The following is an 18,886-nucleotide window of genomic DNA, read 5'->3' on the forward strand; positions in this document are numbered from 1 at the left end:
ACAACCAGAGAGAAAAAGAAGGCAGGAGGTAGGGAATAAGAAGGATTATAGATTAAGGGAGGGATTGGTCATAAACAAAAGTATATACAAAAATATTATAGCAGCTCTTTTTGTGGTGGAGAAGAACTGGAAATGGAGAAGATGTCCATCATTTGGGAATGGCTGCATAAGGTGTGGTATATAAATGTGCTGGAATACTACTGTGCTACAAGAAATGAAGGGGATGGTTCAGAAAAACAAGTTTATAAAAGAAAACTGGTAATGAACTAACACAATGTGAGGTAAGCAGTGATATCATCTTAAAGTCAAATATATGGATAGCCTTAGAAATTGATCAATGCAGTGACAAGTCACAACTGTACAGGCTGCATAAAGAAACAAGCTAGCCAAACCTCCTAACACAGAGGTAATGAACTCAAGAGTTCAGAATGAAATGTTTTTGGACATGGTTGATGGGGAATATAATCATAATGGATTTTGTTTCCTTTCTTTCTTTCTCAATGGGTGAAGAAGAGGTTGTAGATTGGGGAGGAGAAAAAGTAGATTTTTGTTGTTTTTTTAAAAAGAAGTGTCAAAGAAAAGTTAAAACCAAAGCTCAGGGTAGAAGGGATGATGACAAATGAAACAGATAAAAGAGCAGAGTGACTCAGTTTCCATCTTAACTTTGTTTTCCAAGGCAAAGGGGAATAAATAACCCTTGGACTAGAAACAACAGAACATAAATGGCTAAACTCTTTTAGTCAACCCCCAAAATAATTATGAAGATAGCCATCTCTGATAAATTCCATTGTTGGCCTAGATGAATTACATCCACAGGCAATGAAAGAAATGGCATATGTGACCACTGAGCTATAGAAAGTGATATATCAATGACTGTAAAAAATAGGAATATTACCAGAGTTGAAAAATAGCTAATACTGTTCTGATTTACAAAAAGGGAAAGACACTAATGTATACAAAGTACTGATTCTGATTTCTGACAAAATTCTAGAATGAACTATTAAAAAGATTATCTGTAAGTTTATTAACAGAGAAAAGGATATAATCATCAAGAACCAGGCATGCCAAGTTAAACTCATTTACTATTTTGATATTATTATTAAACCTGTACATCAGGAAAATGCTGCATGTTAAATTTACCTATATTTTAGCAAAACTAATTAAATATTTTGTATATTCTCATGGTAAAAACAGAAATCTGGACATATTACAGTACAATTAGATGTATTTGGAACTAAATGAATGGTAAGACTAAAAGTAGAGTTATTAACACAATGTCAAACATGAAACAAGGATTAAAATTGGCCCTGAGTAGATTAGAATCAATGGATGGGAGCTGAAAAGAGGCAAATTTAAGCTTAATGTGAGGTTAAGACTTCCTAAAAACAAAGGCTAGCCAAATAACTTTAGGAGGTAGCAGATGTTCCCTCATCAGAAACTTCAAGCCAATGCAGGAGAGTTACTAGCCATTTAGACTGAAGATTCTTATTCAGGCATGGTTTGATCACTGAGATAATTTTTAAATGGAAATTCTGTACTTTTGTGATATGGAGAAAGAAAAATTAATGTGGGAAAAATAACCAGGAAAATGGAAGACAACAGAAGGAAGAAGAAAAATTGATGATGATGATTTGGTGGGCTATGGAGGAATCATCATGTTTGGAGAGGAGAAATTTGAGAGAACTGAAAGAAAAACTGAAGGAGAAGGAATCAAGGTGAAATCAGGGGAGGATATAAAGGAAATGAAGGTGTAAGACTTGAGAAGGAGGACTTATGTTGAAAGTGCTGGGGAAAAAAAAGAGAAAAAGGATCCAATGAGAAAAGTTGGTAAGACAAGGAAAGGATTTAATGAGAGAAGAAAAAGGAAGTGGAATGTTCTTGTCAAGGTGTTCTTATTTAGTTATATTAACTCTTCATAACTCTATTTGGGTTTCTTGGCAAAGATACCGGGGTAGTTTGCCAAATCCTTCTCCATCTCATTTTACAGATGAGGAAATGAGGCAAACAATTAAATGACTTGCCTAGGGTCACACTGAGGCTGGATCTGAACTCAGGAAAATGAATCTTCCTGATTCTAAGACATTCTATCCACTGCACTTAGAAGTCAAGGTGTTAAAAATAGTGCTAAAGAGACCATTCAAGGTATTAATGAAGAAAGTGACAACTCTGGGTTTTAAGCACTTGAAAGAGGAGCTCAACTATTATTTTTATGGCTTTCTTGATATCAAAAAAGAACAATCTCACCTCTGTCACCTCAGGAACCTTGGGTCTAGCTATTCATCTATAAATGAGAAGGTTAAATGAAATGACTCTTCAGATCCCTTCTGTGATTCTAAGATCACAGAAGCTATTATTCCTGTTACAAATTAGGATAGTTATAGTGAGGTGGTGCAACAGATAGAGTGCTGGTCCTTTAGTCAGGAGGACCCGAGTTCAAATCTGATCTCAGACACTTAACACTTCACACTTCCTGGCTGTGGGACCCTGAGCAAGTCACTTACCCCCGACTGCCTCAGCAAAACAAAACAAAACAAAAAAAGAATATCTGACATTGGAGACAAGTAAGGAAGTGTTAAAAGAAGAGTTACCTGATCACTCTTGACAAATCCAAGACAGCTGGGCCACATGAACTATATCTGTGGGTATTGAAAAACTGGCACATTTGACTGCTGAGCCATGGCCAGTGACATCTGAAATAGGAATGGTACTGTGGGGTTAGAAAAGGTAATTCTGTCCCAATTTCCAAGAAAGTAGAGTCTGCAAACTATATAGGTCAAGAATCTTGACTTCAATTCAGGGTCATATTTTAGACTGAGGCATAGTTAGGCACAGCCAAGATGGAGGAATAGCAGGAAGCAATATATCTGAATGACTAACCCCAAACTCCTCCAAACAGATCTAGAAAATTTACCAAATTGAAATCTGACAGAAATCCAGAAAAAAAAAAAATCACAATTCTTTTGTCTGATCCAGTTAACACAGGGAGAACAAAGAAGTCTGTAGACACTGAGAATGGAATTAGAAGCATGCTGACTAAGGAGCACCCAAAAGAAACTTGTGCAACAAGGCAAGATGAGACCTTAGACCCATACCAGAGCATCCCCAGCCCTCTATCAGAGTCACTGCAAAGAGACAACTTTGTTGCCCACTATGCAATCCAGGGGGCAGTTAGGTGGCACAGTGGATAGAGTGCCAGGCCTGGAGTCAGGAAGACCCGAGTTTAAATCTGGTCTTAAACACTAATTGTGTGACCCTAGGTGAAGCATTTAACCTTGTTTGCCTTAGCTTCCTCATCTGTGAAATGAACTGGAGAAGGAAATGGCAAACTAGTCTAGTATCTTTGTCAAGAAAATCCCAAAAGAGGTAATGAAGGTTTGAATATAACAGAAAAGAATTAAACCACAAGCCAATTCTGGAGTCACAGCTCCAGAGGGAACTGAGGGGGGAAATCCTTGCATAAAGCTGGCATTCTGAGTAAGGAGGCCCTAGGCTATGTTGTTACAAAAGGGGGTGGGGGGTGTTCAGAACCAGCAATTTGGCTCAAGACTGCAGGAGCAAAAGAGGATTTCTGTTCTAGCATCTAGCCTAACCTGCAAAGGAATGACTTGTTCTGACTTGAAATCCAGGTCAGGAACTTGTAGAGCTCAGACCAGGAGGTAGAAATCGAATTTTATTCTGGATTAGATTACTCTGGGATCACTGAAAATTTGCAGGTGCCCAGTCTATTGATGAGATACTAGAATAAAACTACTCACAAACCCAAGAAAAAAATAAGACAAACCTAGATCTTCCTTCCAAAAGAGCACAGGCTAAGATCAAATCTTGGGTCAAGAGATAGGGTGAAAGAATGGGCAAACAAAGAATCCTACTATAACAAACTATTATAATGGTAGATTCTGTCAAGACACAAAGAAGAAAATGATTCCAAAGTATCTTCAAGCAATGAATCAGAGACAAATATAGCTTGGGCTCAACAAACTCTGCTAGAATTTCAGGAAGGCCTGAAGTAAAAGTTTAAAAAATGTTTTTTATAAATGAAATGAGAACATTTGAAGAAAAAATGGAAAAGAAAGGAGTTATAAAAGAAAGAATTGGAAAGATAATAGACATAATATTGCCCAAGCAACAAACTTCAAAATTTGAATGGATCAAATAAAAATCAATGACTTGCATGAAATAACAAGAAAAATTATAACAAAATCAGAACACTGAAAAAATGAGAAAATCTTATCTCATAACAAAACCAAATGATTTGGAAAATAAAGGGGAAAAAGTTTAAGAATCAATGAATTATCTAAATACCATGACTTTACATGGTTTTTTTGTTGTTGTTGTTATTGAGGCAATTGGTGTTAAGTGACTTGCCCAGGGTCACACAGTTAGGAAGTGTTAAGTGTCTGAGGTCACATTTGAACTCAGGTTCTCTTGATTTCAAGACTGATGCTCTATCCACTGTGCCATCTAGCTGCCCCTAAATACGACTTTAAAAAAAAAAAAAAGGTGGGGGGGGGGAGCCCAAGAACTAGATATCATAATTCAAGAAATCATAAAAGAGATCTCTTTAGAGCCAGAAGGCAAAGCAAAAATATAAATAATAAATAATCCACTGGTAACTTTTTGAGAGTCCAAAATGAAAACTACTGAGAGCACCAGAAAGAATCCAAAGCTACCAGGTCAAAGAAAAAATGATGCAAGCTGTCAGAAAGAGAGAATTCATATACCAAGCAGCCACAGACAGGATCATACATGATTTAGCAACCAACACTATAAATGAGTAGAGTGTTTGGAATATATTTCAGAGGACAAAGCATATGGGCGTACAGACAAAAATAATTTACTCACAAAAATGAGTAAAATGTACAGATGCAAAGATCAGAGTTGAAGTTCAAACTCAGGAGTTTAAAGAAAACAAAGCTAAACATATGAACAAGAATAATGGATTAGACAAAGATAAATCACTAGCTCAATTATCTTCAGGGGTCATAGAGGGAGTCTATTCAGACAAGAGTTGAGAATGATTGTTTTATCTTAATGACCTTGAGAAAAGCACAGAAAGGTGGGGAAAGGGGGTGAAGTTAGGGAAAATCAATTTATGCAAGGGCATACAAGTAGTTTTCTATATAAACAAGGAGGAGATATGGAAACAGTTTCACACTAACTCTCAGATGAACTGATTAAAGAATACTTAAACACACATTTAGGTACAGAAATATATTTCATTCATTAGGAAAACAGTAGGGAAACAGAAGGAGGAAAATGGAATTATAGGGAAGGTGATAAGCAAAACAAACTGAGGATGTACAAAAATATTAATAGTACTTTTGAAGTGACAATGTCATCAATTGAGGAATGAAAGAACTTGTGGTATATAAATGTGAGAAACATGGGGAAACTGAATACAATGAGAACAAATTATTTAATAACAGCAAATTTATAATGCTAAACAACTGTGAAATAATTAAGAACTCTTTAATCAGTACAATAAACAACCAGAATTGCAGAGATCTAATAATGAAACATACTACCCCATCTACTCATAGACCTGTGAAGAATGTAAAAGTGCAGAATAAAACAAAAATTTTTTTAGACATGAACAATGTGGGAAGTTTTGATTGACCTTAAAAATTTGAAATCAGATTTCTTTTTCTTTTTTTTTCGCTGAGGCAATTGGGGTTAAGTGATTTGTCCAGGGTCACACAGTTAGAAAGCGTTAAGTGTCTGAAATGAGATTTGAACTCAGATCCTTCTAATTTCAGGGTTGGTGCTCTATCCACTGCAATAATTAGCTGCCCCTTTTCTTTAGTTTTCAAGAAGGAACCAAGTGAGCATGAGGAAAAAGGCAAATTTATACTAATTTTAAAAAATGAAAGCATCATTTGGAAATATTTAGAAAAAGCAAATGGTGATACCAAATATGATATGACTTCATCAAGAACAGATCAGGAAACCATAGCCTCATTTCTTTCTCCTTTGGACAGAGTTATTAGACAATTTATATCAAAGAAACATTGCATATAATTTATATATGTTTTAAGTAAAGTAGTTGAAAAGTATCTCATACTATTCTTTTTTGTTGCTTATTTTGCATTTTCCTTTTAATTCTGTTTTATTTTATTTTTAAAAATGTATTTAAAATACAAAATAGAAAAAGAAAAAATCATCATGTGCACAGCAGAACACGAAAGGATTAAAAATGTTATATTTTTTCATTTAAAATAACATATATAATAGAATACAATATAGTTAGAATTGTCCTCTTTCTTTGTCTCCTTGTAGGTTCTTTTGTTTTCTGCTGTGCATGTTTTACTCCCCTCCTCTCTTCAATTTTCTCTCTTCCCCTTCTCCCTAACAGGTTACAGTTAACACAGACATATTTATGTGTGTATATATATATATATATATATATATATATATACACACACACACACACACACACATCCATAATCATATATGTATATACCCACATACATTTATGTGAGGTTGTATTATGCTTATTTGTCCTCTTTCTCTGAAGATAGATAACATGATGCATCTTAGATAATTTGCCTTCCTAGTACTTAATCTCCATCCCCCAACAAGGATCTCTTACTTATCCTCTCCCTCTATTCTTTATCCTATTTCCATTAATTTACACATTTTTCTATACCCCAATTTATCCTATTTCCTCCCCTTATTTCTTTATAAATTTAGTTTTATATCCTTCTAGAGGTGTGTGTGTATGTGTATGTGTGTGTAGCTCCCTTTTTAATCCATTCCTGGTATCAGGGTAGGATTTCAGAACTACCCATCCTCTTCCCCATCTAATTTCTTCTGTATATACAGTTTTGCTTTGTAGAATTGTATCATACTAACTGTACCCCAATTTGAACTACCTATTTATGACAATCTCAGACATACACTTTAAATGTAAAAACATATAAACATATATATATATAAAACAAATAGTTTGCCTTTATTGAGTCCCTTGAAATTAGTTTTTGATGTTTACCTGTATTATTCTTGGCTCTTAGATGTAAAATTTTGTATTAAGTTCAGGTTTTTTGGGCAACAAAATCCTGAAAATGTGGAAATTTATTGAATGTCCATTTTCCCCCCATTCAGAGTGAAGCTTAATTTTGTTGGATACTGTATTTTTGACTTTTTAAAATTCTTTTGATCTTCAATGTAGATTATTCTAAGACCTGTGGTCTTTTAGTGAACTTGCTAAGAGGTTTTGTGTAATTCTAATTATGACTTCAGCATACTTGAGTTGTTTTTTTTTTTATTGTTGTTGCTTGTAAATTTTTTCTTTGATCTGGAAGTTTTGAAATTTAGCAATGATGTCCCTATAGGTTTTCCTCATAGCATCTCCTTCAGGGAGAGATTGGTAAACTTTGGGATAATTTTCTTTAATTATTTCTTGTATTATTATATCAAGATTCTTTTTTCAGTTATAGCTTTCAAATAGTCCAATTATTCTTGTTTTCTCTTTTTGATTTGTTCTCCAAATTTGCTGTTTTTCTTATGAGATGTTTCCTATTCTCTTCTATTTTTTCTTTTCTCATTTCTTGGACTCTTCAGTGGCTTCCCCATGCCCAATGCTAATTTTCAAAGAGTCATTTTCTTCCTTAAGATTCCAGTTCTCCTTTTCTAGCTGGTTGAAATTCCTTTCATAATCTTCTCTCTGTCTGTCTGTCTCTCATAAGGGCTAATAACCCTTGTTAGGGTAATAACCTCTAGTCTGGGGTACAATGGATGGTGTCTTTGGTCTCAGGTTCTCCTTCAATTCCGAACCAACTGGAAAACCAAGAACTCCACCCTTTTATAAGTGCCTCCAGCAGGCAGCATTTCTGCTCCACTGCTTCTATACTCACAGGATGTGTGCTGGTTTCCTTGTAGCCTAAGGCTACATCTCAGCCACATAGCTGGGCCTGGCACTCCTTACCAAAAGAAGTTCCATCAAAGTTTCCAGACTCAGACACCCAACTCCCCATACTATCTGGGAAGTAAAGTAGCTTGGGGCTGAGGCTACTTCAACGGGGCTAATAACATCAGGACTCATCACTTGTTGTTTCAGAGGAAATAGCCTGGAGGTATTTTACCCTTCACAGGGGCCAAACCTCCATTCAGATTTTTTCTGATAGTTCCAGGACCACCACTGCTTTGCCCCAACTCCTATTTTTTTTAACTTGCTCTATAGTTTTGACTTATTTGTAGGGGGAAATCTGAAAAGCTTGAGATTTTCTGACCTTCTCTGCCATCTTCCCAAAATCCTTTCTTCTATACTAATTTTGTAGAAAAGGATGAAGAGATAGATATACAGTAGAGGAAAAAATGGATTTAGAACTAATTGAATGGGAGGGGACCTAACTAGTAGCTATTGATGGATTAATGTCAACACTTGAGGTCTCTGGGGAAATCCTCCAGGAATGTGTGTTTGGATTGGTATTGTTTAACAATTTAATTAATAACTTAAAGGAGTAGAGGGAATGCTTGATGAATTTGTAAATTATATAAAACTAGAAAGAATAATCATTACATGAGATGAAATTTAGGATTGGAAAAGATATAAACAGGCTAGATTATTGGCCAAAATCAGTAACAGGACATTTTTATAGCAAAAATCATATTTTAGCTAAAAGCAATTCAAGATCAAAAGGACAATATAGGGGAAGTAGGACCATGAAAAAGATTTGAAGATTTTAGTGTCCTGACAATTCCTTGTGTCAAAAATGTGATCAGCAATTCTGATGGACATGACTCTCTTCAACAATGAACTGAGTGTGGACAACAAAAGCATTTTCACTATTCTGTTGTTGCTTGCTTGCATTTTTGTTTTCCTTCTCATTTATTTTTTTTCTAGATCAGATTTTTCTTGTGCAGCAAGATAACTGTATGGATATATATACACACATATATTGGATTTAATATATATTTTAACATGTATTATTAGAATACCTGCCATCTAGGGAAAGGGGTGGGGGGAAGGAGGGGAAAATTTGGACCAAAAGGTTTTGCCAAGGTCAGTGCTGAAAAATCACCCATGTTTATGTTTTGCAAATAAAAAGCTATTATTAAAAAAAAATATATTATCAACAAGCAAAGTGATCAGGTATAGGCAGATAATAGTTTTAGTTGCATTTGCTCTAGTCACTTCTGGAATATTTTGTTCAGTTTCTGGAACCAAATTTTAGTAAATATATTTATAAGCTGCAAAGCATCCACAGGAGTAATTAACACGATAGGTAAGTACCTTAGCATGGCAGAAGTGTCTAAGTATTTAAAAAGTAGTCATGTGGGAGAGGTGGGACAGAGGTAAAACTTATTCTGTTTAGGACCAGAGGATGGAACTAGTAGGCATGTAGGAAAGATGTCAAGAATCAAATTTAGGGGGCAGCTAGATGGCATAGTGGTTAGATTACTGGCCTCAAAGTCAGGAGGCCCTGGTCTCAGACACTTAACCCTTACTAGCTATGTGACCCTGGGCAAGTCACTTAATCCCAATTGCCTCAAACAACAAGAAAACCTCCCAAATACTTTACGACTCAAATTTAGGCTTTATATAAGGAGAAATTTCATAACAATTCGAGCTACTCGAAGCATTATGTGTTACTCTGAAAGGTAATTAAGTCCTTCCTTCCTCACTTGGTTTAGTCATTTTATAGTCATGTTCAATTCTTTGTGACTCATTACAGGACTTCTTGGTAAATATACTGGAGTGGTTTGTCATTTCCTTCTCCAGCTCATTTTACGGATGAGGAAACTGAGTTCAGGGTCACATAGTAAGTGTTTGTCTGAAGTCAAATTTGAACTCACATCTTTTTGACTCCAAGCCCAACACATCCACTGTGCCACTCAGTTGCCCCTCCTCTCTCACTAGAGGTATTCAAAGAAAGGCTGGATGACCACGTCAGGTATAATGTAGCAAGAATACCACTTATAACTCTGAATTCCTATGGTTAAAAATTTTGGGACTGCAAGGAATGAGTTCCATGCTTTTCTTGAATCTTTTTTAGTGCCAAATGCAGAACTAGGCAAGTAATATGTGTTTATTAATAAATACTTGACATATGAAATTATTAAATGCTAAACAGATTCTTTACCCCAAAGACCCTGAAATTAATCATCAATTTAAAATGCTTTTTTTTTAGAATAGGCTATGGAAAATGACTACTTAACTAGTGAGATCAAGGGAACCTACCTAATTTGCTTTGTGTAGAGTTGTCCATCCTTAATTTCTAAATCTAGAAGAATATAATTACTGCCAGTTTGCAGTTTGCATTGGTGGATGGAGTTTCCACACTAGGAAAATCAAGAGTCCCTAAAGTATTAATGATATGCAGATAGTTTCCTGGCCATACAAGGTACCATTTGATTCCCTGTACTTCTGGCTCCACCTTCCCTCTCTTACCATTTCTGCATTTCACAATTTGGGTTACAGCTGTGGTTGATGAACCGGGCCTCATTGCCCATTCGGTAGCTGTCAATCACCATTCCACTGTCCAGATTTAGGCAGTAATGGTCACTGTGATTATGGTACTGTTCAATCATTCGGTTTCTGCAGAGGAGGAGGAATGCGTGAAGACTAAGTTAGCTAAGAGTTTAAAATAAAAGTGTTTTGTTTTGTCTTTATATGTAACATTTGTAACAATGTGTAGCAAAAAGTGTTTTGTCTCAATATATAACATTTTTCTGATTGGATTTACTGTACCTGAACTCCTGCTCACTGACAACTTCTCCCAAGTATTCAATAATGAACTGGCCAGCTTTCAAAGGTTCTTTGGTCCGGATCCCCCATCCCTTCTCCTCAGCTCGGAACCGCTCAAGACACTGTACCCACTCATGCCTTTGTATCCTCTGATTGCAGCACTGCTCTCCACAGGGGCAGGTATTGGGGGAACACTCAGCAAAGATCATTCTAAGGAGAAAAAGAATTAGAGGTCAAATCACAACTTTCACAAGATCTACTGGGTATCCAACAAGGATAAATGATTAGAAAATGAGATAAATTGCTCATTCAGTGAGAATTAATTTTAACACACAGAAAATCTGAAAAGTAACCAGTATCTGTGAACTGCTGGAAGGTCTCTCGTTCAATGGATTCTGTTCTATTAAGGATTTATGGTAAGGCAATAACCAAAATCGCAGAGGGTGAAGTACAGCCAGGTTGTATATTTTGGGAAGAATTCCAACAGTGATGAGATTCCAGATCTGTTGAGGTATGGAAATTCTGTTATAAGGCTCTTAGCCAAGATGACTATCTGGACAGAGGCCCGGAGGCATACATCTAAATCCAGCAAAAATCTAAAAATGGTACCATGTCAAAAATAATCAAGAAATACCATGAGCAACTTTAGTGACTTTTTCCACCCCAGAACTGTACAAAAAGAAAGAAAGAAAAATTAGTCAGAAGCTTACAAGTTTTGCCTTTTGCCTATATTAGGGCTTAGAGAAACTAGTTAGTAACTTCCCAGTACTGGTACCAGAGACTGACTAAAGACACATGTTGTTGGAATCCTAGTGTCAACTCAACTTGAAACAAAAACATCAACAACATGTAATTTGTAAGATTCTATATTCCTCAGTGGGACATCCTCAGGATGTCCCAAAAAAGCTGGAAAGACTGAGTTTTAACAACCAGTGTGTTGTGGCTGTAGTCAAGGAAGCATTCAGATAAGGGAAACCCCAGACCTATAGTCTCTGAAGGTTCCCAGCTCTCAGTTGTGAGATGTCACTGAAGGCTCTGAAAATCTAGAGCTTGGAACCTTAAAGTCTGGGGAGGACTAACTTCTTCAGAGAACATATGCTGACCCTCAGAGAAGGTGGCTAGGATGGCCAAAAGGGTTGGACTTTAAGATCAAGCTACATCAAGAGTCAATGTTGGAAAAATTACCCATGCATATGTTTTGTAAATAAAAAGCTTTAAAAGGAAAAAAGAAAAGAAAAGAAAAAGATCAAGCTCCATAAAAACTGTTGAAAGAACAGGCAGATTTCTCATGGAGAAAACTTGGGGAAGACTTGACAACTAACGTCAAATATTTGAAGAGTTGTCATTTTGAAAAATTAATTTCTTTTTGGTCACAGAAGACAGAACTAGGGAAGTTGAAAAGAACTAAGTAAATTTAGGCTCAACAGAAAGAAAAAACTTTCTAATAAATAGGGATACCTTAAAATCGAATAGGCCACTTAGGAGATGTTAGGTATCCCCATGACTGAAAATTTGTCTGGATGACTATTTTTCAAGTATATTGAAAAGGGGATTCTTGTTTAAATATAGGCTATTATAGTGGTCTTTGAGTTCCTATGACAGTAAGAAAATGAAACCAGAACAAAGAGAACAGACTTGGGAATGGACAGGCAGGAAGGTACTAGAGGTCAGAGTACAATATTCTTTAACATCTTCTTTACTGTTCTAGTTAGGTTGGTCTATTAGTTAGGTATGGCCCACAGTCTTGCATAGACATCACGTCTTCCCTCATTTTATTCTCCTTGCTTGAAGTGTTCTCATTCAAATCCTACTAAAATTATTTCTTTAAGGTCAACCTATTTCATAAAGCAACCTTTGATTACTCCATTTTTTTTAAATCCATTTAACAAATATTTATTAAAGAAAGTGAAAAAAGTATGCTTCAGTCCACATTCAGAGTTCATCATTTCTCTCTGAAGGTGGAAAGCATTTTTCATCAGGATCAAGAGATCAAAGCAGTCAAGTCTTTCAGAGCAGATTATCATTACAACATTGCTATTACAATGTTTTCCTGGTTCCACTCACTTGACAGTAGTTCATATAAGTATTGTATAAGTATTCTTCTGGAATCATCCCCTTCATCATTTCTTATAGTACAATAGTATTCCATCTTAACCATATACAACAACTTCTTCAGTCATTCCTCAATTTCCAATTCTTTGCTACCACAAAAAATTGCTGCCAAAATTATTTTTGTACATAAAGATCCTAGCTCCTTTTCTTTGATCTTTTTGGGATACATGCCCAAGTATCCCAAATGCCTAGTAGTGGCATTGTTAAGACAAAGGATATTCAGTTTTATGGCCCTTTTGACATAATTCCAAATTTTTCTCTGAAATGGATGGACTAGTACACAAATCTATCAAAGGTATATTAGTTTTATCAATTTTCAGATACTCTCTTTAGAATTTGTCATTTATGATAAGCATGAAGTGATACCTCAAGAGTTGTTTTAATTTGCATTTCTCTAATCAACAGTGATTTGGAGTAATTTTTTCATGAATATTGATAATTTTGATTTCTTCTTCTAAAAACTGCCTATTCATATCTTTGACTATTTACCAAATGGGGAATAGTTCTTATTTTATAAATTAGGCTCAGTTACTTATATATTTGAGAAATGTGATTACTTTATTTCCATAGAACTCATTCTGAACCATACCACTTAGTTATGACTTATGCTGTTCTCATTATTATAGGATCAGAAGAGAATTCAGAGTCAGAAGACTGAGAATAAAGTGTCCTAATAGCTTGCTGATTAACCAAATACTGTTACTAAAGACCATATTAACTAGGCTAGTGAAAGAGTTCCTCACAGAGCATAATGAGATGTTTCTTATTAAGAATTTAAGATTAACTTATCAAGACTACTGCTTCCAAGCAGGACTAAACCATTTCAGACAGTCAATAATTAATATAATTTTTAAAGATTGTGGACAATAGGAATTCCAAAATCTTTTTTCCCCCTAAAGTATTCATGTTGATAAGATTTTGTATTCAACATGTCATGTATATTTACTACTTGTTATTCTAGCTAAGTTTGTAAGCCAATTTAACTTATTTCATTTATCTAATGGTATAAGATATTATGCATCTCATTTAGTTGTAGCAATATGGCTAATGATAGATGAAGATTTTCAGGGTGAGGAAGACTTGCGGCAAGTAATTTACTTTGGTAACCCTGTTTTGGGGGATAATGATAGCAATTACCTTTAGGGTAGATATAAGGCTCAAATGAGATGATGATGTAATAAAGTACTTTTCAAAGGTTTGTGTACTATACAGATACTAGTTAAAATGAAATTTAAAAAATGAGATGAATATTACCTGTTGAGGCAGTCATCCATACAACCCTTCCTATCACCATCATCTGGTTTTTTACAGTTGCAGGTGGTAGCCTCATAGCCAGAAAGAGGTTTGACATCAACGTAGACATCTTGAGGAAGGAGGAAAGAAAAGTCTATGAGTCAGGATAAAATATAATTTTTCAACAGTAAAGCTATGTAAAATTAGGAGGGTGGGATGAGATGGAAGCAGAAAATAAAAGGGGACAGAAGTAGGTTAAGAACAAATGCAGACAAAAGTCATCAGAGTCCTTTGATAGTTACAAGTTACTCACTTGAACGGATTTTTTTGTATAGTGGGACATCTGGCTTTTTATATAGCTAGAAGAAGAAGAAAAAAAAATGTCTTGATACAGCATTTAACTTCAAATGTCAGTCAGTAGCAACAATCACTACAAAGACAGGAAATTATCAGTAAACTCTGCTCATACAAAAATATTTTAAAAGAATTTCTGTATAGAATATGCTTGAAGACAACTCTTGCTGAAGTTTTAACTTTGGATAGAGGGAACCTTCACTAGAAGAGGGGGAAAAAGAATTGGAATTACTAGGAGAAGCCAGAATTATATAAAGAACTGAGTGGCATTTTGTCTGATAGCCTTAACCAGAACCTCAAGAATAAAGAGATATTAATATTCTCTTTGCCATCAGGGTGTGAAGTGGGGGTGGGGTGAGGAAAGAGGCATGCAGAAGACTTCTACTGGATTAGTTGGGTGGTCTGGGTGCATAGGATTGTAGTAGATGACTATAGGTATTCAGGCTCAGAATTGGGAGAAAGGTAATTTTCCTTTTCTAAATAAGGCAATTAAATCAATGAATTAGTGAATGAAAGGCCTGAAAAGGGAGCTCCCACATTTAAATATTTATCAGTGCAAACAAGACTGTACTAGAAGTGAGGCTGTCTGGTAACATTAAGAACAGTTGGTGTCAAACTCAAATAGAAACAGATCCCTGTGGGCATCTCATTGACTTAGAAAGCCACAAATGAATATTACCTATGTGGGTATTTTTTATTTATTTTGTTAAACATTTTCCAATTATATCTTAGTCTGGTTCAAACACACTCAGGAGTTTTGCTACCAATAACTCTGCTGTAGAGGATAATATATATAAAACAGCTTCTTAGCCCAAGTTGGTAGGATCATCCTTTAGAACTGTCATTTCAATTGCATGGGGAACTTCCTGAAAGTAAGTCTTAAGAGAGCTGTCTAGAACACTGAGAGGTTAAATGATTTGTTCAGCATCATAGCTAGTGTGTGCCAGAGGCAGAATTTGAATCCTGATCTTCCTGACTTTGAGACTAGCTCTCTATCCACTGTAACAAATCTCAAGTTAGAAATGAATATTTATTAATTTGCTGAGAATAAGCCAATATCATTTCTCTGTGGATATGTTAAAATACTGATTTTCCTTCAGTATTAAATGGCCTTTCAGTTGATTATAATCTAACATAATTATTTTCCCAGAATCAAAAAAAAGTTGCTAAATAACACAGAGAGAAAAGTCAACAGCTTTTGCCCTTTTAAGATTAAACTTTGATGGCATTTTGGTAAAGGCTGGGGATATATCCGGTTTATTTGCATGGTTAGTCCTGTTACCTCATAGTTATTTCTCATTGTGAGGCCCAGGGTCCAGGGCTGAAGCCTAATGCAAAATCAGTGGTGAAAACTTTCCAATTAGAGAAGGAAGAAAAGAAAAAAGATCTTCTTATTTTTAGTTTCTCATGCATTTAAAGCCCTTTCTCCCCCAATTTAAGTGTTAAATAATTTCTTTGCTTTCCTTAGTAGAATAATCTTAATTTACAAGTGAATAATAAATTCCACACTACTGGTAGAAAGCCAACAAAAATAAGACCTAAAATTTCTTCATCCTGTTGGCAGTACATCTGAATTCTCCAGAGACTTGCCTCACAGAGGATCTTTACAGAACATTTTGCTACCAAAATAAAAGTCTATAAGTTGTACAAGGGTCAATTTGGGAATCTAGGGCCTACTATCATTTCTGAGTACAGGTCAAAGGCAAGTAGGCCAAATCAAAAATTAAGTGAAATTTCCTTCAGTCTCTAACCTTCACAGAGACTGTTCTCAATACTTGCTAAAATACCAACATAACAAATAGATAAGGGACAAAGGTTTTAATTTTTCTCTTTCTACATGAGAATAAAATCCAAAGAATCATGTTCTTTGTACCTGATTGTGTTTCCATTGCCAGAGGATGTCATAAGGAAGCTGAAAGTCAATTCTCTTTTGTCTCAAATACTTTCCTGAAATATAAGCATCATGAAGTTTAACATTTAGGTAACAGTCATACAATAATCATAAAGTTCAATCTAGAATGGATGGAAAAGGAGAAAGCTTTTTAATTATACATACATATACATATATTACCAGTGCATAACCCATTTGTAATAAAAAAAATACTTTACTCTTAAGCAAATGAGGTATGATAAATTAATTTTAGAGGGAATTCTCAGGTTAAAGGACTGGCATCTTTTCTGCATTGTCTGGGGCACTGCTGATAAAACATTACATGTCCTTCTAGCTTTAAAGTCAGCTCTTTATTATATCCCACTACTTCTCTAATGTATTCTAAGTCAAATAAAAAGAATTTTTGTATTATCAACCTTTTTGAATTACGTCAATTACTTCCCTTAATTACTCTGTATAACTGGCAAGTGACTCTATAAGAAGGATTCTGAAAAACTTTCTACATTTGAAACTCCAAGATTCAGGTTAGATTCTCCCAAAAGAATCACAACTGTCTAAGGGTGATATTTCAACAGCACAAGCAGCCAAGAGAAAAACAGTAAAAGGACGGCTGGCTATACCTGGCAGAGGAATAGAATTCACTCTTCCAGAACATTGAACTTAACCATTTTAAAACTAAATCTTAAATTAACATATAAGATTCTGACCATTTCAGTTGAGATTCCAGAGTTATTTTCCTCAAGAGACACAAGAGATAAGCCTTTGGATATTCTAAAATAATACTATTTTTCTGGGGAAAACATCCATGCCCAGTTCTGCACTAGCCCATTATTCTGAGTTCTCAGTCTGACATTCTGAATTTTAATTAGAGGGAAAGTGTAACAGGCTGCCATAGTTGTATCTGCAGGTTAATAAATTTGCTATAGTTTTTTGTATTCCTCTTCTATATGTTTGAGGGTGGAGCACGGAAGGGATGATGATGGGTTCATCTTTACTTTCTTCTCTTAGTTTGTGAAAATGAAGTTAACTGATTTGTTTACAAAAGGTTAGAAGCATTTGGAGTGTACTACTTGATCATAGTTGGAGAGTTCTCCTGGTTCAGTGATGCAATGAATAGAGTGCAGGACCTGGAGCCAGAAAGACCGAGTTCTAATCTGGCCTCACACACAAACTAGCTGTGTAACTTTGGGCAAATCACTTAACCTCTGTCCACTTCAGTTTCTTCAATCATGATATAACAGCACCTACCTCCCAGGATTGTTATGAGGATTAATTAAGATTATCTTTGTAAAGTACTTAGCACACAGGAGACACTACATAATAAATATTTTTCCATCTGCCTTCCTCCAACAGTAGAAAGATGGCTTTCGAATTTCATGTCTTCTACTCACTATTTTTGTACCCTTAAGCAAATTTACTACATATATCTGGGCCTTAGTTCTTCATCTGTAAAATGAGAGGGTTGAAAAAAAAAAAAAACAGCTTCTACAGTCCCATTCAGGTCTTATTTTAAGATTCTAGGATAGTCCAGGAAAATTACTCTTATTTATACAGCTCTTGTCTAAAGGGATAAAAGTTTATTTTCAGTCCCAGAACTAGATGAAATGAAAAAATCACATGACTTGTCTTGATATTTTTCAGAGAAATTAGGAATATGTTTTGAGATACACATAATGTACTAAAGTGGTTACTTAGCCAGTAGGAGAGAATGTCTTCATTTTCTCTCTCATCCTATCCCCAACCCCAACTGAAAGCATTAAAATAAACTACTTAACAAAAGGAATGTAGGTAATCTTAGCCTGTGTGCAGGTTTGAATTCTGAACACACAATTTGTTGGTGACATTTTAAGCTGGAACTAATTTTCTTTCCTCTGCAGAAGTGCAGGGAGTCTCTTCTGAGAGAACTTTTATTTTGGGGGGAAAGAAAAGAGGACAGTTGTAAGGAAAAAAGGGTAGTGATGGTGTTGCCAAAAAGAAAAGAGCACCATTGAAAAATTATTTTTTAAAAATAAAAAGGACAGAACAGAAGGAAATTCAGAAGGGTACAGTGACAAAATGTGCAGTATTGGTATTATCATGCTAAATTTAATGTATGTTTAAAAAAACCCACTTAGCTGTAATTAGAGACTCAAAACTTTGCATACAATTCTTTTTCACATCTTTGTTTAAGAAAATGTGTTTTTAAAGTTAATACTTAAAAAAGAAAATAAAAAGTACGGGGAAATTCTATTACTTTTTACAACTCTGAAGGAAAACAAAATGACCATCTAGGCAGAGAAAATAAATCTCTACAAAAGACATTTGCTGTTAATCAGGTACTAAAGAAAAAAAAAAGGAAATGAAGAATGGAAATAGAGAGCTCAGAGAGAAGCATAAAGTGAGATAAAACTTATATTTGTTTGGCCTATTCTCTAGCTATTTCTTACTCTCCTCCATTCTTAAACAATCTTCACATTGTCCTCCTCTTCATGGCTTAAATCCTTGAGAAAACCATCTACACTCAATAGTGGCTCTATTTCTCTCATTTCCTTCCACATCCACTACAATCTAGCTTCTGATCTCATCATTAACTGAATCTCCCCTTTCTGTGGTTATCAATGATCTCCTAA

At 35.2% G+C, this 18,886-nt stretch overlaps 1 protein-coding gene and 1 long non-coding RNA gene across 6 annotated transcripts in view; one reads left to right on the forward strand and one right to left on the reverse strand.

Annotated features, from left to right (window-relative positions):
* LOC116423344 overlaps positions 1–18,886 on the forward strand; it is a 71,479-nt gene that overhangs the window by 40,663 nt on the left and 11,930 nt on the right. The gene's annotated exons all lie outside the window — the stretch shown is intronic.
* ASH1L (ASH1 like histone lysine methyltransferase) overlaps positions 1–18,886 on the reverse strand; it is a 217,593-nt gene that overhangs the window by 40,541 nt on the left and 158,166 nt on the right. For all 5 annotated transcript variants that reach the window (XM_031966722.1, XM_031966720.1, XM_031966721.1 and 2 more), the window contains 5 exons: positions 16,260–16,333; positions 14,346–14,391; positions 14,054–14,162; positions 10,691–10,897; positions 10,391–10,537 (listed from right to left, as the gene is read on the reverse strand). In XM_031966722.1, the coding sequence (XP_031822582.1) occupies positions 10,391–10,537; positions 10,691–10,897; positions 14,054–14,162; positions 14,346–14,391; positions 16,260–16,333 (583 nt within the window). The remainder of the gene's footprint in view (positions 1–10,390; positions 10,538–10,690; positions 10,898–14,053; positions 14,163–14,345; positions 14,392–16,259; positions 16,334–18,886) is intronic.

Source organism: Sarcophilus harrisii, chromosome 4, assembly GCF_902635505.1.
Source record: "Sarcophilus harrisii chromosome 4, mSarHar1.11, whole genome shotgun sequence".
Taxonomy (NCBI): domain Eukaryota; kingdom Metazoa; phylum Chordata; class Mammalia; order Dasyuromorphia; family Dasyuridae; genus Sarcophilus; species Sarcophilus harrisii.